The sequence below is a fragment of the Myxocyprinus asiaticus genome, chromosome 19, assembly GCF_019703515.2.
Source record: "Myxocyprinus asiaticus isolate MX2 ecotype Aquarium Trade chromosome 19, UBuf_Myxa_2, whole genome shotgun sequence".
Classification (NCBI taxonomy): domain Eukaryota; kingdom Metazoa; phylum Chordata; class Actinopteri; order Cypriniformes; family Catostomidae; genus Myxocyprinus; species Myxocyprinus asiaticus.
Genome location: NC_059362.1, coordinates 38,806,575 through 38,826,826, shown reverse-complemented (window position 1 = coordinate 38,826,826; position 20,252 = coordinate 38,806,575). Strand labels below are relative to the sequence as shown.

Below are 20,252 nucleotides of genomic sequence, written 5' to 3'. Positions count from 1 at the left end.
GATGTTGCTTCAATATATACACATAATTTTCCTTCCTCATGATGCCATATATTTTGTGAAGTGCACCAGTCCCTCCTGCAGCAAAGCACCCCCACAAAATGATGCTGCCACACCCATGCTTCACTGTTGGGATGGTGTTCTTCGGCTTGCAAACCTCACCCTTTTTCCTCCAAACATAACAATGGACATTATGGCCAAAAAGTTCCATTTTTGTTTCATCAGACAAATGTTGATAATTCACCCAGACCCAGAAATAGAGTCTGTAGGCCTAATACAGACCCAGTCAGTCAACACCTTTATGCCATTCTGTCAGCCTTAGGTCATTATTTCTGATAAATTGCGAGTTGCCCTTCCATCGCTTGACCTTATAAACCCCTGAGAGAGGAAATGCACAGAAATAAACATCTTTACACAACTGCAGCACCATCAAATTGGACAAGCATCTTTCTCACTGGCTTATCATTGCAGCCCATGCTGTTGTAGGTCATCTGCCATATTGTTCTCATTTGTATTGATTGGCAGATAGTGTGCCATTAGTGTCATTAGCCAGGCTGAACAGATGAGTAAATAGACAAGACCTTTAAATCTTAGATGCTGGGAGACTTTGTGCATAACATGCCTTGGCTTGACGTTTCTCCTCCTCAGACGTGTTTGAACAGCTGTATAGAGCCCCATGACGGCAAATAATTTTTCCACACCAATAGTGTATATATATATATATATATATATAACAAAATTAGTAAAAGCCATTGTTTTCAGTGTTTAGTGCAGGAGCATGGATTTGGCTTGAACATTGGCTTAAACTTGATTTAATCTTATTTTTTCTTATCCCATTGCCATTTTGTTCACTTATTATTGTAAACACCCCTAAATTTCTCAGTTTTATACTTAAAAAACAATATGCCAATGTAGTGAGAAAAATAAACATAATTCAAGATTTATTCTCTGAAAAACAGGTCTTAATGTCTTTAATTTTGCTGCTCAAGTCAATGAATCTTATTTTAAAGATATTTTTAAAGAAATTTTTACTTTATATAGAAGTTATTAAACTAAAGCATCTTTCCTGTTTGAAGGAAACCAGCAGAGTGTCTTTAGAGTGGAGATAATTCTGAATGTCCAGGCCAGTTTCCCCCAACCTCTCTTTCTGTTCGCCTGGGCAAAGGCCCAAGAGGCCCAGGGTATTTCGTGCAATAAATAAGAGACCTAATCAATTGTGCTTTTGTTTGTGTGAATTCAATAGCCATCATAAGTGTTAATCCATTTTGTTTTAATTATTGATTTATATTCATAATTTTTTTATTCAAAAAAAAAAAAAAAAAACACTTTCAATGAACAATCATTTTTAAGTGGTGCTTCATTAGGCAAATCAGGATGTTAAATGCTTATTTAACATTGTCTGCATTTGAAGCATAATACATTCTTTGATCTGCTCACACTTGAATAAACTACAATACTAAACAAGAGGCTGTTTTGTTAGAACATGTAGGCCTAGCATTTTCAATCATTAAAATCTACAAAAATTATAAATCAACATCAAAAAAGTTTTTCTCATTATTTGTAATTTGTCAAATTCAAGTTTGTAATTATTAGCAATAAACCTTAGGTATATTAGAGTCCTGAAAATAGACCTTATAACCAATTTGGACTGCACATGATGTGTTTAATGATGTCATTTTTAATTTCAGGCATGTTTTTCCATTTCATTGTCCTGTATGCAATGTTGTCCTTGAATTGAATCATATATTACATTTCAAAGAAGGAAAATTAGCTGTAAGTGTGCAGACAGGAAAATACGAAATGGAAAGAATACTTCAGCCTTATTCTTATGTTAAAGCTATTTTAAAGCTTGTTACTGGGATGTACACAGATTAAGACCAGATAAATCTTGTTTGTTCTGACATTTAAAGTAATGCCTTTTTATATTTAGCACATTTTTGTTTGAAAACTTTACACATGGGTTAGCCACATGCAAGGATGGATAATGAACAGGGCCAGTGGGTCCTCATGCTAAGAGGTCCGTTGTGGCACGACACTCAGAAAAGAGGTGCTGCAAATGCAAAATTGATATAGATAGACAAACAGTGCTTGATTGTGTGCCAGCCATGCCATTTTTTTTTAGATTTGAAGTTGAACAAAAACATCAAGTCACACAATCATCATGCCCATTTGTAGCACATAACTAATCGAACTGATTATTTTGGACTTTGATCAGACATAGACGTCCCTGTGGGCCATACTGCGACTAGTAAACATGGTAAATAAATGCCTATTGAGAAAAGGGCACAGGTGTGCTGTACAGGGTACCAGCTGCACTGCTTTTGGCGCCAGCCTCTGATGCTGGGATCATGAGGGCTCGACCTTGCAGAACAAGCTTCCGCCCTCACTGCTCAGTTCTGCTGCTGGTTTCTAAGTGCTCTGGCTCAGGTGGTAGAGCTCTTTTCAGCCAAGAAAATTGCCTGAAGCAAAGCAACTTTGAGAGAGAAGCGAGGTTGGATCTTGCTGTTTGCCTTCTTGTCTGGGTGCAGTGGACTCGGAATAGCCTGAGGTATTGTTGTATGTAAACACATTTACCAGCTTACTGGCTTATCTAATGCGCACAAGTGTTGTGCGCATGTCTGTTTATGTTTTTATGTCAAATCAAGCAGAGAATAATCAGAAGATTTCAAAACTAATGTAAATGCATTTTTTTGTGTTGTCTTATTTTTTAAATAAGCTGATTTTTGGTAGTTATCAGCCTGTTGGTGTGCATGTAAACACACTCAGCCTTGAAGCAATAAAGTGACCTGAAATCATTAGTTTACAATAAAAGTTTTCGATTTCCAGTGTCATGAGCATTAGCAACTGTTGGCAACGTTATGTGAGCAACTCAGTAAAGTTGAGTTTAAAGTATTTGAGTAGCGATGAGATTGGCGACCACCAATGGGGTTAAAGAGAGTGGAGTCGGGTGAAATCTCACTTGAGTGAGATTTTCAAAAGCAACACCCAGTTAAGCAATCCACCAATAGCATTAGGGCATCCAGCAGTAAAAATGCCTAACAGTACAATGACCTGGCAACCTCCATAGAGAAAATCGCTGTCTGTGTGAACGGGCCTTAATTTTCAGTGCTCATCCAACCAATGAGAATGCTGCAACTCCCTATGCACATGATATCGCTCCCAAAACCCATCAACAGCATTCTGCGATGTTATCTTATGGTATTCTCTTTCAGCGGTAGCCGGACCAGCCAGCTGGCATCATCTGTGAGCAACCAGATCAATTATCAGAGCTGGTGGCCTGCTGGTGAGGGGTGTCATTTCCAGCAAGAGGATTACTGATAGTGTGTCATCACTGGCCATTGTGCAGAGCTTACTTACACATGAGCAGCTTTTGTAGTGTATTTTCATTTTAAGACAGGGCATTCATTGATTTGAATGGCATCTGTTTGCTGGATTGATGCAGATGGAGCATTAGTGCCACAGGTGATAAGGTGATGCCATAAATAGCAGTCTAGAATGTACAGCACACCGGTGGCACTTGATTAATCTCGTAATCCAGCTAGTGATCATTTGCCCCTCCACTGGTGCACCTAGTTATGATGGGATACCATCTGTTTAGTCATCATTATGTTATAATGAAACAGGAACCAAATGATACCCAAACACACATACATATACTGATTCTAATCTGGGTTTTTTTGTTGTTGCATGTTTGCATTTGTGCTTCTATTCCAGGAGTTCTGCAGTAGAGTGCAGTAATGGCCCTTAAAGTATAAAGCTGCTATTGGACAGTATAATTTTGTACATAATGTCAACATTAAATAGTAATTGCAACCCATTTTTATTCTGTAATGTGAAACAGCCTTCTCGTAATATTCAACGATAAAGAAATGTAGGGCTAGTCTTCTAAAAATTCCTAAGCAGAAAACAAAAAGACACAAATGAAACTGTGGACATACCGAATGAGTATAGGGCTAGCAAATTAAATGTGGATAGCATAGTTTAGATAATTTGGTCTTGGAAGTATTTGATAAGAAATGTTTCATATTGAAATATCTGACTTTTGCAGACAATAATGAGTCAAAAAAAAAAAAAAAAATTCTTAACAAAAATGAACACAGTGTGAGACATTGTTGAGATCTCTTCTGAAAATCTAGAGGAGACATGTGAGAGTACTGGGGTCTTTTTCTATAAAGATATTAAAGAGATCTCATCTGTGATGTTTTTCTCCTATTAGACAGGTTGGAGGGTAGGGGTTGAAAAATAGCCTACTGTAAGTGGGTTTGGTTACATCAGCCGAAAAGGAAAATTGTTGACTTGATGCAGAAGCTAAGCTGGTTATTACATTGATGAAAGGTTACATTGTTACAATACAAACATTGTTTTTCTTTGCTCCAAGGAATCTTTTAAGACCAATAATGAGCCAGTAAATATGGTCTATTTTAATTTCATGTTGACTTTAAATCAATTTGATTGATTTCATTTAATTTAATTTAGCACATATTTTCTTGCTCTTATAAATGTCATCACTTCAGTTTACTCTGCTAATCAGTAACATTAAGATAATGAAGGGGTAGCAGATGATTCTGATTATTTGGTATCCCACATACCTTACCTCTAAATATCAAGAGCTGAACAAACAACGATCCTCAATCAACAATAGAAGCTAAATCCATACAGGAGATCTTTCACATTTTTAAATAACAGGTTGTCATCTTCATTAATAGCAGCCAAATCTTTAACCACTATTGACCCAAAGCCATTTATTTACTATCTCAAAAGTAATTCATTTTGTATGTACAGCATCCCCAAAATGTATTTTGAGACTTAAAACACTTAAAAATGTATGTATTTCATTTAATAAGATAACAAAATATCAAACCAACTGGCATCTGCAAACAAAAGCTGCTAAACCTTTTCTCAGAACTAACAACTTTTCTGAGCCATTTTGCATTGATTTTTAGCCGACTGATCCCAGTTCATTTTTAGTGGATGTATGAAGTCAGTTCCCCTCAAAGGGATAGTTCACCCAAAAATGACAATTCTCTCATCATTTACTCACCCTCATGCCATACCAGATGTGTATGACTTTCTTATCTCAGCAGAACACAAATTAAGATTTTTAGAAAAATATCTCAGCTCTGTAGGTCCTTTCAATGCAAGTGAGTGGTGGCCAGAAATCTGAAGGTCCAAAAAGCAGATAAAAGCAGCATAACTCAAAGTGAAAGTGGAGATTTGTAGTAAAAAGGACTTACATTTTGATCTGTTTCTCACCCACACCTATCATACCACTTCTAAAGATATGGATTTAACCATGTGAGTAATTATGGATTTACTAATGCAAAGGGAGATGTGGATAGTCGGCTCCAGTCAATGACAAAGATAATTGTCAGCTACGCACTTGAAAAGTTTGGAGAAGTGGAGCGGAAGAAAAAGACCCCCTACTCCATTGAATAAGATCCACCAGCTATGCCAAGAACTCTGCTGCTTGACACGGCAGTATGAGAAAGCGAGTGCAGAGGAGAAATCTGCACTTGCAGAACTCTGTAATATCCTCAGGAAGAAGCTAATGACCTTACATAGAGCAGAATGGCACAGGAGGAGTGGTAAGGAGAGGGCCAGGAAGAGAGCCACCTTCATTGTTAACCCCTTTGGATTCACCAAACAGCTGCTAGGGCAGAAGCACAGTGGTCATCTGTCATCTCCAAAAGAAAAGATTGATCACTTCCTCCACAACACTTTCAGTGACCCAGCAAGGGAGCAAGAGCTGGGTCAGCACAGGCTCTATCTGAATCACCACATCCCACAGCACAATTTGATCTGCAGGAACCAAGCTGAAAGGAAGTCCAAGAGGTTGTAAGAGCAACAGAGCAGGCTCAGCTCCAGGACCTAGCGGAGTACCGTATAAAGTATACAAGCACTGCCCTGAGCTCCTCCAAACACTATGTAAGAACCTGAAGATCATTTGGCATAAGGGGAGAGTGGCTGATCAGTGGAGATGTGCAGAGGGTGTTTGGATCCCCAAGAAGGAGGATTCTAAAAACCTCAACCAGTTCAGATCCATCGCTCTACTCAGTGTTGAAGGCAAGATCTTCTTCAGCATCTTGGCTCGCCGGTTGACTGGATTTTTCATTAAGAACTCCTATATTGATACATATATTGATAAGGAGGAATTCCAGGAGTGCCAGGGTGTCTAGAGCACACTGGAGTAGTCACACAGTTGATTAGAGAGGCACATGAGGGGAAGGGAGATCTGGCTGTTCTGTGGTTGGGCCTCACCAACGCCTATGGTTCAATACCCCACAAGTTGGTGGAGACTGCACTAGACCGACACCATGTCCCCATGAAAATCAAACACCTCATAATGGATTATTACAGCAACTTTAGGGTAAGAGTTACTGCCAGGACAGAGACATCGAGATGGCATAGGCTGGAGAAAGGAACTATAACAGGATGTACAATCTCAGTTATGCTCTTTGCCCTTGCCATGAACATGTTGGTCAAGGCAGCTAAAGTTGAGTGCAGAGGTCCACTAACCCAGTCTGGAGTATGACAGCCTCCAATCAAAGCCTTTATGGATGATCTCATGGTCACAACAACATCAGTTCCGGGCTGCAGATGGATCCTCCAGGGCTTGGAGAGCCTCATCAACTGGGCTAGGATGAGCTTCAGGCCTGCAAAATCAAGGTCACTAGTGTTGAAGAAGGGGAGTGTGGAGGAGAAGTTTCACTTCTACCTGAACAATGTAAAAATACCAACCATCTCAGAGAAACCAGTAAAAAGCATTAGCAAGATCTTTGACAGCAGCCTTTGAGACAAAGAGGCAGTCCGAAACTCCACAAGGAATCTTGATGGGTGGCCAACTAAGGTGGACAAGTCAGGCCTACCCAGAAGATTCAAGGCCTGAATCTACCAACATGGAATCCTTCCCCGAATATTCTGGCCGCTACTAGTGTATGAGGTACCTCTAACTACAGTTGAGACCTTAGAGAAGAAGATAAGCAGCTTCCTCTGCAGGTGGTTGGGTCTCCCATGTAGCATGTGCAGTGCCACATTGTACAGGAGAAGTAACAAACTGTAGCTCCCTTTCAACAGCATATGTGAAGAGTCCATGGCCACATGTACAAGAGCAGCACTACAGTTCAGGGATTCCAGGGACCCGAAAGTCTCAGGTGCAGGCATAGATGCTTGGTCAGGCAGGACATGGAAGTTTAACAACGAGCTGGATCAGGCAGAGTCACATCTTAAGCACGGAAATAGTGGGCACTGTGGCGACAGGATGAGCAGGGCTAGGCTGCTTCCCCAAGTGTTGCTTCAAGAATGTTCAGGGCAAGGAAAGATGCAACTTAGTCATAGAGGAGGTGCGTGCAATCATGGAGGAGTCCCACATCGGCTGGATGGTAGGAAGACGACAGCAGGGAGCATGTACAAGGTGGGATTACAAGGTACTGCAGCGGAGATTAACAATGACATGCATCTACAAACAGACCCCCGCAGTATCAAGTACCTTGTGCAGGCAGTTTACAATGTCTTTCCAAGCCCAGCAAACCTCCATGTTTGGAGCAAAAGCGACATGCTAGCATGCCCTCGTTTTGCAGGGAGAGGAACATTGGAACACATTCACAGCAGTTGTCCTAAAGCTCTGGGAGAAGGTTGCTACTGCTGGTGCCATGACCAGGTGTTGAAGACAGTGGCTGAGAGCATCTCCATCACCATAGCTGAGAGCAAGAATGTCTGCCCTTCTAGGAAAACCATCACCTTTATGAAAGCGGGAGAGCAGATACAGTCACAGCACAGAATATCGGCTGGCATATATACCTCTGCAGCAGACTGGCAACTCAAGGTCGACCTGGGCATGCAGCTCAAATTCCCTGCTGATATCACTTTAACATCATTGCAACCTGTCATGGTCTTACTTTCAGAGACATTAAAGCAGGTGTTCAGAGAATTAACATTTTTAGGTGAACTGTCCCTTTAAGAGAGTCTAAAGTGTCCAAATACTTTTTGGGGCCACTGTGTATTAAAAAGTGACTTTGGTAAGATTATATCTGATTAGTCTGTGTTATAAAAATAATACTTTAGAAATGTACTTGTCAGTCCCTGTTTTTTATAAACAGGCTATAAGAAGTAATAGAGAAGAATGAGAACAGTGCACAACATTTTGAAGAAGCATTTATTTTTTCTTCTCTTCTGGTATCTATACACTCAATAAATGCGACAGAGCAGATGGAAAAATTAAGGTATAGAAATACTGTTTGATTAATGAAATATTTATTTATCATAGCAGCATAGAGTTTAAGGGTGCAAAGACAAGATTATTTTTGTGAACAATATGGACAGGAAATCTTTTGTGAGTATTTGAAATGGTCTAGCCACACATTCATTGCCAAAAAGGCAATTATAGTCAGTGGTTGGTTTATAGAATATGTTTACATCTTTACAGAATATTAAATGCTTACCAAAAGGCATCATTAGTGTATGTAAGAAAACCTACAAACTATATTGACATTGATGCAGTGCAGTCCCTCTACTGGTCAGGTTGAATCTTTAAAGAGCTGAACAGGTCTCATTAGCAAAAGTGATGTTTTGATTCTATTAATTGTAGCACCATTGAAGCAGGGTTAGAAATGAATGGGAAAATGTTACAATTAAGCTGCAATTGAGCCATCTAATTTATAATAATGGTTTCAGTCAGGCTGACTGTATGGATTTCTTGGAGAACATAAAAGTAATGTCAAATATGGTGACATGTATCTACCATACAAATAAGGCTATTACTGTACAAATATGTTTTTTTCTTTACATTTACAAGAATATTGATTAGTTATCAGGATGTTGCTTGTAAAATCAGGTTATTGACATCCATGTATAACCAGATATTACAGCAAGCTGAAAAAGTTTTTTTCAGTATTTTTGTTTTATAGGATAAGAAGAATAAATGGTCTTTTGGTTAAGCCAGCCGAGTGCAATTTGTCAGTCAAATCTGATTCCACATTCTCATCTGAATTTTCCCTGAGGGCTACATGTACAGTCAGGTCTAATTCAACAATGCTCAGACTAAAGACCCTGTTAACTAAAGGCCAACCAAGTGTGTCTGCTCACTGAAGTCATTGCCAAGCGGTTTGGAAACTGTCTTGTACCGCCAGCATAATGAATGCGATTTGCAATCCTCCTTGACACTGTGCATATCTCAGGAGGAAAGATTCCTGAAACCCACTCCAGCATGCATTGTGTGGTGTTAGAATGAGTGAAGGGCTGTTTGTGTGTGAGTTGGGGTGTACCATGCTAATACCATGGTATTCTCTGAAATACCATCTAAATACCACGGCACATGAATCATTCAGTACTATGATATATGCTATTTTACACAATCTCTGAGCTATAGCACTGCCAAATCTGGCTCAATTAGTCAGGTTATTGTTGTTGATCATTGCCATGCTGATTTTGAATTTTTCAAAACTCCTACCCCAACTATTAGACTTTGGTGCATAACTCGTACAAATCATGCAGCTTGTTTAGGAGAGTATATGTTATTTTTTTTATTACTTTTTTAAATGGATCTTACTTTCTAAATGGACTTACGACAATAAAATGGCAGAAAAAAATACATGAAAGGAGGAACCCAAATCTTTTTAGGGATGAGAATGTCATAGAGACTTGGGTCAGTAAGTAACCACCTATCAACCGCCCACAACAGCCTAGCAACTGCATAGTAATCAAGTACAACACAAAGAACACCTTTGCAATTGCATAGCAATGCCCTGGCAACCACCCACAACATCTAGCAATTGCATAGTAACACACTATAAAACACTCAGAACACCTTAGTAATCGCATAACATCTACAACATCTAGCATTCATACCACCTTAGCAATTGCATAGCAACACCTTGCCAACCACCTTAGCAACTGCATACAGTAATAACATACAAAAAATCACTCAGAACAGTTTAGGAATTGCATAGAAACGCTTTGGCAACCACCCACAACAACCTAGCAACTGCATAGTAACACTCTTAAAAGCATTCACACCAACTTAGCAATAGCATAGCAACGTCTTGGCAACTACCTACAACATCTAGCAACTGCATAGTAACATACTACAAAACACTCAGAACAGCTTAGGAATCTTATAGCAACACCCTGGCAACCATCCACAACTGCATAGTAACACACGAAAGAGCATTCACACCACCTTAGCAATAGCATAGCAATGCCTTGGAAACCAGCCAAAACACCCTAACAACTGCATATTTACATACTACAAAACACTCAGAACAGCTTAAAAATCACATAGCAATGCCCTGGCAACCACCCACAACTGCATAGTAGCACACTAAATAGCATTCACACCACCTTAGCAATTGCATAGCAATGCTTGACAACCACCATAGACACTACATAAAGTAGTAACATACTAAAAATCACTTAGATCAGCTTAGGTATCGCATAGTAACACTCTGGCAACCACCCACAACACCCTAGCAACTTCATAGTAACACAGTAAAAATCATTCACACAACTTTAGCAATAGCAACACCTCGGCAACCACCTACAACATCTAGCAACTGCATAGTAACATACTACAAAACACTCAGAACAGCTTGGGAATCTTATAGCAATGCTCTGACAAACACCCACAACTGCATAGTAACACACTAAAAAGCATTCATACCACCTTAGCAATTGCATAGCAACGGCTTGGCAACCACCTTAGCAATTGCATACAGTAGTAACATACTAAAAATGACTCAGAACAACTTAGAAATCACATAGAAAAGCTCTGGCAACCACCCACAACAACCTAGCAACTGCATAGTAACACTTAAAAGCATTCACACCACCTTAGCAATAGCATAGCAATGCCTTGGCAACCACCTACAACATCAAGCAACTGCATAGTAACATACTACAAAACACTCAGAACAGCTTAGGAATCTTATAGCAACACCCTGGCAACCACCAACAACTGCATAGTAACACACTAAAAATCATTCACACCACCTTAGCAATCGCATAGCAATGCCTTGGCAACCACCTTAGCAACTGCATACAGTAATAACATACTAAAAATCACTCAGAACAGTTTAGGAATTGCATAGAAATGCTTTGGCAACCACCCACAACACCCTAGTAACTGCATAGTAACACTAAAAAGCATTAACACCACCTTAGCAATAGCATAGCAACACCTTGGCAACCACCTACAACATTTAGCAACTGCATAGTAACATACTACAAACCACTCAGAACAGCTTAGGAATCTTATAGCAACGCCCTGGCAACCACCCACAACTGCATCGTAACACACTAAAAAGCTTTCACACCACTTTAGCAATCACCTTGGCAACCACCTTAGCATCTTCATACAGTAGTAATATACTAAAAGTCACTCAGAACAGCTTTGGAATCACATAGCAAAGCCCTGGTAACCAACCCCAAGGCCCCAATATGATAACATCCTGGTGTTTTCCCGTGATGGAACGTTTTGCAAGCCACAACTACTATTTTCAGAAAATGTCAAAATCAAGTCATGAATTTGCAATGGTATGTGGCAGCATACTGTAAACTGGTTTGATTTGAATTATTCAAAGTCACCCTGATGGTTATGATGTATATTCTATTTTTATTAACCCAACAGAAGATGAAAAGATAAGGATATGGAAACTTACCTACTTAGCTACAGTAACACTGCTTATGAGCTGCTAAAATAATACCCTATTTCAAGCGCTATATAACATTAATAAATAAATGAATGGATTGTGTCTCATGTCTTTCAGATGATGCTATGAAGACCACCAGAGATGACTGATGTGGAACCTGTTGTCTCTGACTTTGCAGCCACGGGCAGGACCGGCCGGCGGAATGCATTGCCAGACATTCTAGGTTCCACGGCTGGTCCTGGAGCCTCCGACCTGCCTGATAAACTAGCCGAGGTTTCAGTAGCAGGTACTGTATGACATATCATGGACAACATCTTTTGTTCAACTTGTTATATGCCTGTTAGTTCCCGATTAGTACTTTTAATTGTTTAGAGTAGACTAGTCACTGGATTTGCCCATGTTTTCCAGGTTAGTGGCATAATATCTTTGAAAGATATTCAGAATTTTTTTTGGAGGTACTTAGAGGCAAGTAAACTATATATCCACAGAATTTTATATATTCAACTTTGTTTTTGAGTTATGTCTGTGAAATAATTGGTACATGTTAATTTTGGACAGACAGAAATTCTGATTTTGTTTACGTACAGACTGACAGTGCCGTGGAATGATTGGAGATAGCTTTTTTTCATGTAGGTCTATTTTTCCAGTTTCAAGCATTTCAAATAAACCCACCCCTAAAAGGCACATAAAAAAATAAATAAATAAAACTGTAGTTGTTTGCTTTGCAAATGGTTTCTTAATGTCAAAGTGGGCGGTTCTTGGCCAGAATACACTGCAAAGTGGAATAGATAGTCAAAAGTCTGGTTTCACAAGATTAGAGTAAACTTTGTCCAGATGTTAATCAGTTTTACATCAGTCTAATTTTACATTTATATGTTACTAGTTTGAATATTCATAATATACTTCATAATACAATGCTCTTAATGCACATTTTCAGTGGCTCACTGATGCATCTACCTGTGACTGACAAAAGCGTCTCTTTTAAAAGGCACTTTCCCCTGTAGAAAAGAACACTCTGTCATCACAAACACACTTTCCACAAATGCTTAATTGCTTTTGTTTGATGATGGAGCTGTCATCAGGGGCTGTAAGTTAAACTGCTACCAGATGCTTCTAGAAAGTAGTCATTCCTTAGTCTTTATTTCTGTGGTAGCCATATCTTTGATTTTCAAAGACAGTATTGATATACACTACCAGTCAAAAGTTTTGAAACACTTGACTGAAATGTTTCTCATGATCTTAAAAATCGTTTGATCTGAAGGCGTATGCTTAAATGTTTGAAATTAGTTTTGTAGACAAAAATATAATTGTGCCACCATATTAATTTATTTCATTATAAAACTAAAATTTAATTAAATAAAATAAAAGTTTTTTTAATTGATGACTTGGACCAAATAATAAAGAAAAGCAGCCAATAAGTGCCCAACATAGATGGGAACTCCTTCAGTACTGTTTAAAAAGCATCCCAGGGTGATACCTCAAGAAGTTGGTTGAGAAAATGTCAAGAGTACATGTCTGCAAATTCTAGGCAAAGGGTGACTACTTTGAAGATGCTAAAATATAACACAGTTTTGATTTATTTTGGATTTTGTTTAGTCACAACATAATTCCCATAGTTCCATTTATGTTATTCCATAGTTTTGATGACTTTACTATTATTGTAAAATGTGAAAAAAAATGATAATAAAGAATGAGTAAGTGTTTCAAAACTTTTGACTGGTAGTGTGTGTCTTATATATAAATATTAATACAATCTTAAAAAAAAAAAAGGTGATATCAGTGACTTAACATCCCAGCTTATGACCTTGATTCAAACCACACGCTACTGATAAATATTAATTCAAAATGCCTTCTTTGAGGATTAGATAATGACTGAACTTTCCAGTGCATTTATAAAACTGCCTGCAGTCATAAACTTTTGATCTCCTCTGGGTTGCCAATAAGCCCCAAAGCTATCACATGTGATCACTGCAAATGATGTTCCATTAGCAGTTTGGGATGACTGTGTAGAATCTTAGCAGTTCTGAGGAAAGTGATGTACTGTTCTATACACCCTACCATATGATACATTATTTATATAGCTGTAAATAATAAAAAACCTACTGTGTTTCTAAGTAAATTTCTTAAAGGAATAGTTCATGAAAAATTAAAATTGTCATCATTTACTCACCCTCATGTCCTTCCAAATACATAGGATTTTCTTTCTTTCGTCAAACACAAAACATGTTTAGCAAAATGTTTGCACTGCTCTTTTCCATACAATAAAAGTGTTAACCAGTCTGTCAAGTTCCAAAAATGCACAGTAAAAAAGCACAATAAAAGATGTTCATACTACTATTTTTATTATACATTGATAATCTTCTCCACAGCAGCTTAAATCTCATTTGTGTATACATATATTCAAATATGACCCATCAAAATGTGTCACACCAGGTTGAAAGGGATAGTTCGCTCAAAAATGAAAATTCTTTCAGATGTGTATGACTTTCTTTCTTCTGCAGAAAATAAATGAAGATTTTTAGAAGAATATCTCCATACAATGCAAGTGAATGGTGACCAGAACTTTAAAGGTCCAAAAAGAATATAAAGGCACTGGCAGCATAAAAGTAATCCATATGACTCCAGTGGTTAAATCAATGTCTTCAGAAGCGATGTGATAGGTGTGGGTGAGAAACAGATCAAAATTAAAATTTTACTATAAATCTCTCACTTTCACTTTCACATTCTTTTTCTTTGTTTTTTTGAAATTCACATTTTTTGTGCATATTGCCACCTACTGGGCAGGGAGGAGAATTTATAGTAAGACAGTACTTAAATATTGATCTATTTCTCACCTACACCTATCATATTGCTAACAAATACGTGTATTTAACCACTAGAGTCTTATGGATTACTTTTATGCTGCCTTTATAGGCTTTTTGGACCTTCAAAATTTTGTTCACCATTCACTTGCATTGCATGGACATACAGAGCCATATGGACGACTACTATGGTATTGTTATGGTGCTTTTTGCCATTTTTGGAGCTTAACACAACCTGGTAACCATTCATTTTCATTGTGTGGAAAAGAGCATCTTGAACATTCTGCTAAATATCTTTTGTGCTCAACTGAAGAAAGAAAATCAGGTCAGTAACGACATGAGGGTGAGTAAATGATGATAGAATGTTAATTTTTGGGCAACTATCCCTTTAAACACCCTGTTTATTTACAATATCTAAGGCTAGATGTTGTAGTGAGGGCCCTGTTGAAAAATGCTTCTTCTGCCCTCTTGTGGTCATTCTTATAATTGTCCCACAAAATATAATTGTTATTTTATTTTACATAGAACGTTGGTGCAATGTCATATGCAGCCAGTTGAAGGTCTGAGGTCTTCCTTTCACTTAAAATGTACCTTTATTTTACTTATATATTAATGTAGAATATTGCATCTAAAATATTGTTATTTTTTAAACAGATGATGGCGAACAGGAGGGAGGGAGTTCATCCTCAGCTGACCCACCTAAAGAAACTACAGAAGGGGAGGAGAAAACAGAGGGCTCATAACCTGACACAAAACAGCAGTGATGAACCTCTTGAGAAATTCACATATGACCTGCCTCTACTCTTGCCCCATTGACCAAACAACTGTAACAATCTGTGCTATGCAACATCAAGACCACCTTTGATTGGCATTCAGATGTGAGTCAGCGAGAAACCACTCATTCGAGGATTTATTTGAAGTTATGTTTTTCTAATAGCAGCAAATTGTTCATTTTATACTTCGATGACTTTGACTTATTCCAAAAGACTGTCATGGTTTTCTTTATGGCCGGCTGTTTTATGTGACCTGCTTTCCCATTTTAAAAAGGAATATTTTGATTTGTTTAATAACTTTCCATAATTGCATTTTCTGCAAAAAATGGCAAAAACGTCTCTTTTTGCACCAAAAAAAGCAAAAGTAAATACATTGCATTTGGTGATGTAAGTAAAGTTTTTTTTTTTATCTTTCAATATATCTGTCCTTGTATACACCACATCTTGTGTTTTTTATTGTAAAGAAGATATGCATTGTTAACATTCTAGTGAGATGATTTATGAAACAGTGATAAATGACATAAAATATTATATTTTCTTCTTGTAAATACAGAATTGTACATTATATTTGCTAGTTTTGTTTAAAGGCCTTCCATTGTGTGTAACTGCTGTTCAATGTGAGATGAAATTGGATAGTTAGTCGTCTGATGTATTGCTGCAGACATCTGTGCTCATTTCATTCCGATATCATCTTAAATGCTTTACTTGGATATTTCCTTACTGTTGTTGATGGCAAAGGAAAATATGATTGTGGAGATGTGGTGTTCTTTCTCTGTTTCTTCTTAAAAGCCCTAATGCTGTCATTAAATCAAGGATATAATTTTTTACCTGCCCATAAATCCCTTGTCATATTGTCTGATGTTAGCTATATATAAATGCAGCTATGCTATGTTTAAAAACAACATTACAATAAATTCTGTGCTTAGTTTTTTTGTAGTTTTGGTTTTTGTACTGTGGAAAGTGGTGGTGATTTCTTTAACCAGCAGAGGGCACTAAAGTTTTCCTCATCTTTTATTATGTTGAGGCACAGAAATGTTTGCATATTGCACTAGATTTTTAACTGTGTAAAACATAATATAATTTCGTGGCAGGTTTATAAACTATATATACATAAAACAATTAATATATAATTTTTTAAATTATAAATAATATTTGTTTTATATATATATATATATATATATATATAATATAAAATAATGATTTATTAATGAATTCCCTTGAAAGTTGATTAAGGCCATGATCAGATATTTATTCTAGAACTTAAAGTAAATTAAACATAGTTTAGGCCTTTAGGTTAAATGTTTTTAAGGTAATGAGAAACATATATTCAGTCAGTTATGCCCATACATTATACTTTATGTACTTCATTTAATATACAGTGTGTGTGTGTATATATATATATATATATATATATATATATATATAATTAAATCAATGTCATATGCTATATCTTTAATCTGAGCTATCCAGTAATCTTATAAATGAACACACAAGTCATCCTGCTTCTGATTCTTTATTAAATTGATTCACATGTTCACAAATGGGCCTTACTGACTAAAAAAGTTTTTTTTTTTTTAATTGATAAAAATCACTCTGATTTCACTAAAACATCATAGCACATTGTGTATGTTGCTGCCCAGTGAAGAAGTACAAATCCTGACAATATTCCCAAACCTTATGCTTTTTCATAGGTGCGCACAGACACCACATCCCCAAAGGTGAGTGTCTAAAAAAGAATTTGAAATCAGCAAACAAAACAATGAAAGTTATTTATGTCAAACATCACTCTATGAATATAGTTAAAGTTGGAGTTTATAGGTCAAGAATGATTGCTTTACAAGGAATATATCTTACTGAATTGCTCCCAGAATTAAACGCAACTCAAAATAGGGGAGACTGGGGCTAGTTGTCACACTTTTTACTCTAGTGAATATTTTTCAAGGGGGGTTTATTTTTCAAAGTAAATCTTTGTATAGACACATACTTTAAAACAGTCAATTAATAAAACAGCAAAAACACATTTCAGACCACTGTTTTGACCAACAAATATGTATCAAATTTGTAATTAAATTTATAACAATTGCCATAATAAAATGTGATAACTTGCCCTGACCTTATATTTAGGAAAAATATCCTTGTCCTGAGAACAGGCTCAACCTTTAGGTTGAAAACTGCCTAAATTATAAAGTTGATCCTTGCCTGTGATAGCGGATTCTAGTGATATTGGAATTTTAGTTTGAAGGATAGTATACACAAAATGTTTTCTACTTTAAAAGGGTTTTGAACTACGTGTTGGGAACCAACATTCAAAACTTCTGCAAGAGAAAACACACCAAGGGCGTAGCAGCCGCGGGGGACATGTACCCCACACTCTTTAAAAAAGGTGATTTTTGTTCCCCCGCATTTTTCCAAGCTAAACCCATACCGAGTCCAAATGGTGGATTTGCATACAGCATTCTTTGCATTTTGTTACTTTGGGCTGATTGAGCGACCATCCAGCTGATCACAGGTGAGTTTCATGAGCCGAAACAACCCTTACCTAATAGGTTGTCAGTCAGACAGTCTAATCAGAGCAGCTCTATTCATTTCTACAAAGTTGCTTTCAACAATGCTCATTTATCCATATTTTTTATCAGCATTGATGTTTATCTAAATTAATAACCTAGAGATGAGGAACACATAAGCGAGAGTTACTGTATTTATTGGCATATCGTTCTTGATTGGCAGCATTAGGTGAAATGCACTGCAGAAAAAACAAAGGACAATCCTTCTTTAAAGCACATATTGTAAGTGGAGTTTATATTAGTGCATGAGTCTTCATTAAGTTATGCTTTTTACATTATGTTTGTGAAGTAATAGTTTGACGGTTGTTTTTGCCAATTTAAGATTATAGATCTGTGTTAAATATGTAAAGCTATTTTTAATATCAGCTTCTGTTTCTTACCTCTATGTTGGTGTGCAGTCGACAAACTGGAGGAAAAAAGATAGATCTGCTGTGTTCTCAGAACACTTAGGCATTTTACTGAAGTGAATAGATATGTAGACATGCTTTTTTATACATGAAAATGTACAGATGTTATTGAAACTCATTAGAATTATTATAAGACTATTATTGTTGTCTTTTGATAAAAGTCATGCTCAGCAGCTCACAAACTGTAAGGAAATTATAGATTTGTTTTGCTCTTATAATGCTTAAAACCTCTACCAAAGTCTCTTTGTAGGTCTGTAGACACAAATTTTAAAGGATTAAAATGTTCTTTTGATCGTTGATTCAGTGACTAACTAATTTCACACAAGACACTCATTTGTCACCACCTTCATCACCAGAAATGGTCACCAAATCATTAAATGAATCTGAACAAATATTAAAAGTAAATAATACGTATATATTAATATAATACTTATATCATACTTGTATATTAATGTATACTTTAAAATATTAATACTGCACTGGAAGTGTTGGGTCTGTGCCACCTATTGACAGCATAACCCCTTCCCCCCACCCCAACACACACACTTTTAAGATGACTGCTACTCCCCTGAAACACACAGCTGTGTAATTCAACTAATGGCTCAAAACCTTATAGTTACTGAGATATAACAACTTCCCTGTGTGACAACTAGCCCCCATCTCCCCTACAATACAGTTCTATATATACTTTAAAGTCCAAGAGGTTTTTAAAGTATTGTAAAGAAATACCCTCACCATGACCATCTTACCGTCCTTGATTTCCCGGACAAAGGTGGTCTCTTTTCCATTCCACTTCTGGACATGAATAAGCTGGTCTCCATTCATAACCATAGTAGACTAGTGAACAACAACACATTAATGTGCATGCATCTCAGAAAGACACCTTCAGACAAAACAAATCTTCCCTTTGTGGTGCATGCAACAAATATTAATTGTTGCCAATGTTACAGAATAAACACGGTTTAAAAAGCTTTTTCAGACTTACTTTGCAGTGTCTGTCATCTACAGTGATCTCATCAAACTCCTCGCCCAGTGTGAATGAGAGCTCGGTGTTCTTTAAAGTACTCTGTGATTTTACCACAATTTTGTCTCCCTCTTTTGAGATGATTAAGGTCGGTTTAGTCATATTTGCAACTTGTCTTGTTGCAAATCCAACACCTTTGAAAGAATCACATGCATTAAAATCTGCTCACTGAACACACTTATACCATGCATTTAATAATTCAACAGTTATTATCAAACTTACCTATAGCCTTCAAGTACTCATCAAAGTTCTCACTCTCAGCTAGTTTCCACGTGCCATAGAATGCATCTACCATTTTCAAATTATTACGTTTTTCTGATCAGTAAGCAAACACTAAACTCTATATTATTACTCTGTAGAAAATGTAGCTGCAAAGGACCTTAAATAGTTTTTCTTTCAGTTGCATGAAAATGATTAAACCCAGTGGCGTAGATTCCAGGTGGGATGGGGAGGAGGTAACCCCCCCCCCCAATATTATACCATGATCAATGGAAACATGTGAATGCTTCACGTTGCAACCCCTCAAAGTTCAAGCCAAATCTACACCCTTGATTAAACCACAGCTGGGAGGAGTCAGCGTTCCTATGGGCTATTTGTGAAAGCTAAAACATTTGATTGGCTGTTGGGTTTGTAGAATTTATGCGTTGACACATTGGTAATGTTATAAGTTTTGTATGCCTATGGGTAATTCTACAAATAGGCACTTACTTAAATTCTTAAAAAAAAAAAAAAAAAAAAAAAAGGCACTTACTTAAATTCTTAAACAATAATAATAAAAAATTCTTTAAATGATTGACATTAGTTTTGTAGACAAATATAGAGTAAATTGTGCCTTTGTATGAATTTATTTACAAAACCAAAATTTTATGTAATATATTTATTATTATTATTATTATTATTATTATGAATGAGTTGGATCACACAGTGAAGGTAAACAAAGCCATCAATTACCCAGCATACATTGGAACTCCTTCAATACTTTTTGCCTACATAATACTCATACTTCTATTTGTGTTATTTCATTTTTTTAATGACATTACTATT

The 20,252-nt window shown here is 36.9% G+C and overlaps 2 protein-coding genes and 1 pseudogene across 4 annotated transcripts in view; 2 read left to right on the top strand and 1 right to left on the bottom strand.

Moving 5' to 3' along the window:
• Nucleotides 1-16,143, top strand: part of LOC127410264 (cAMP-dependent protein kinase inhibitor beta-like) — a 37,433-nt gene extending 21,290 nt beyond the window's left edge. Inside the window, exons 2-4 of one of the 2 annotated variants that reach the window (XM_051645440.1) lie at nt 11,757-11,925; nt 14,966-15,000; nt 15,095-16,143. In XM_051645440.1, the coding sequence (XP_051501400.1) occupies nt 11,781-11,925; nt 14,966-15,000; nt 15,095-15,256 (342 nt within the window). In that variant the 5' untranslated portion in view covers nt 11,757-11,780 and the 3' untranslated portion in view covers nt 15,257-16,143. The remainder of the gene's footprint in view (nt 1-11,756; nt 11,926-14,965; nt 15,001-15,094) is intronic. The other variant, XM_051645441.1, reaches the window with a different exon arrangement.
• LOC127409973 (uncharacterized) lies at nt 5,350-8,107 on the top strand (annotated as a pseudogene).
• Nucleotides 16,144-16,716: 573 nt separating the features above from the next.
• fabp7b (fatty acid binding protein 7, brain, b) lies at nt 16,717-19,698 on the bottom strand. Of its 2 annotated transcripts, none has more exons than XM_051645013.1 (4): nt 19,431-19,698; nt 19,170-19,342; nt 18,920-19,021; nt 16,717-16,939 (listed from the first exon to the last, which is right to left on the bottom strand). In XM_051645013.1, exons 1-4 carry the CDS (start codon nt 19,501-19,503, stop codon nt 16,889-16,891), a joined length of 399 nt encoding a protein of 132 aa, XP_051500973.1. In that variant the 5' UTR covers nt 19,504-19,698; the 3' UTR covers nt 16,717-16,888. The 2 variants fall into 2 exon arrangements, with proteins under 2 accessions (XP_051500973.1, XP_051500975.1); XM_051645015.1 differs by having other exon boundaries at nt 18,934-19,021.
• Between the last annotated feature and the right edge of the window lie 554 nt (nt 19,699-20,252).

What these genes read in the sequence shown, in the direction of transcription:
- fabp7b (XM_051645013.1), bottom strand. Translation starts at nt 19,503, where the DNA reads ATGGTAGATGCATTCTATGGCACGTGGAAACTAGCTGAGAGTGAGAAC. An exon ending in TGAGTACTTGAAGGCTATAG is followed by an intron (nt 19,343 to 19,430) that starts GTAAGTTTGATA and finishes ATTCTTTCAAAG; the next exon opens with GTGTTGGATTTGCAACAAGA. An exon ending in AGGACGGTAAGATGGTCATG is followed by an intron (nt 16,940 to 18,919) that starts GTGAGGGTATTT and finishes ATTCTTTTTTAG; the next exon opens with ACACTCACCTTTGGGGATGT.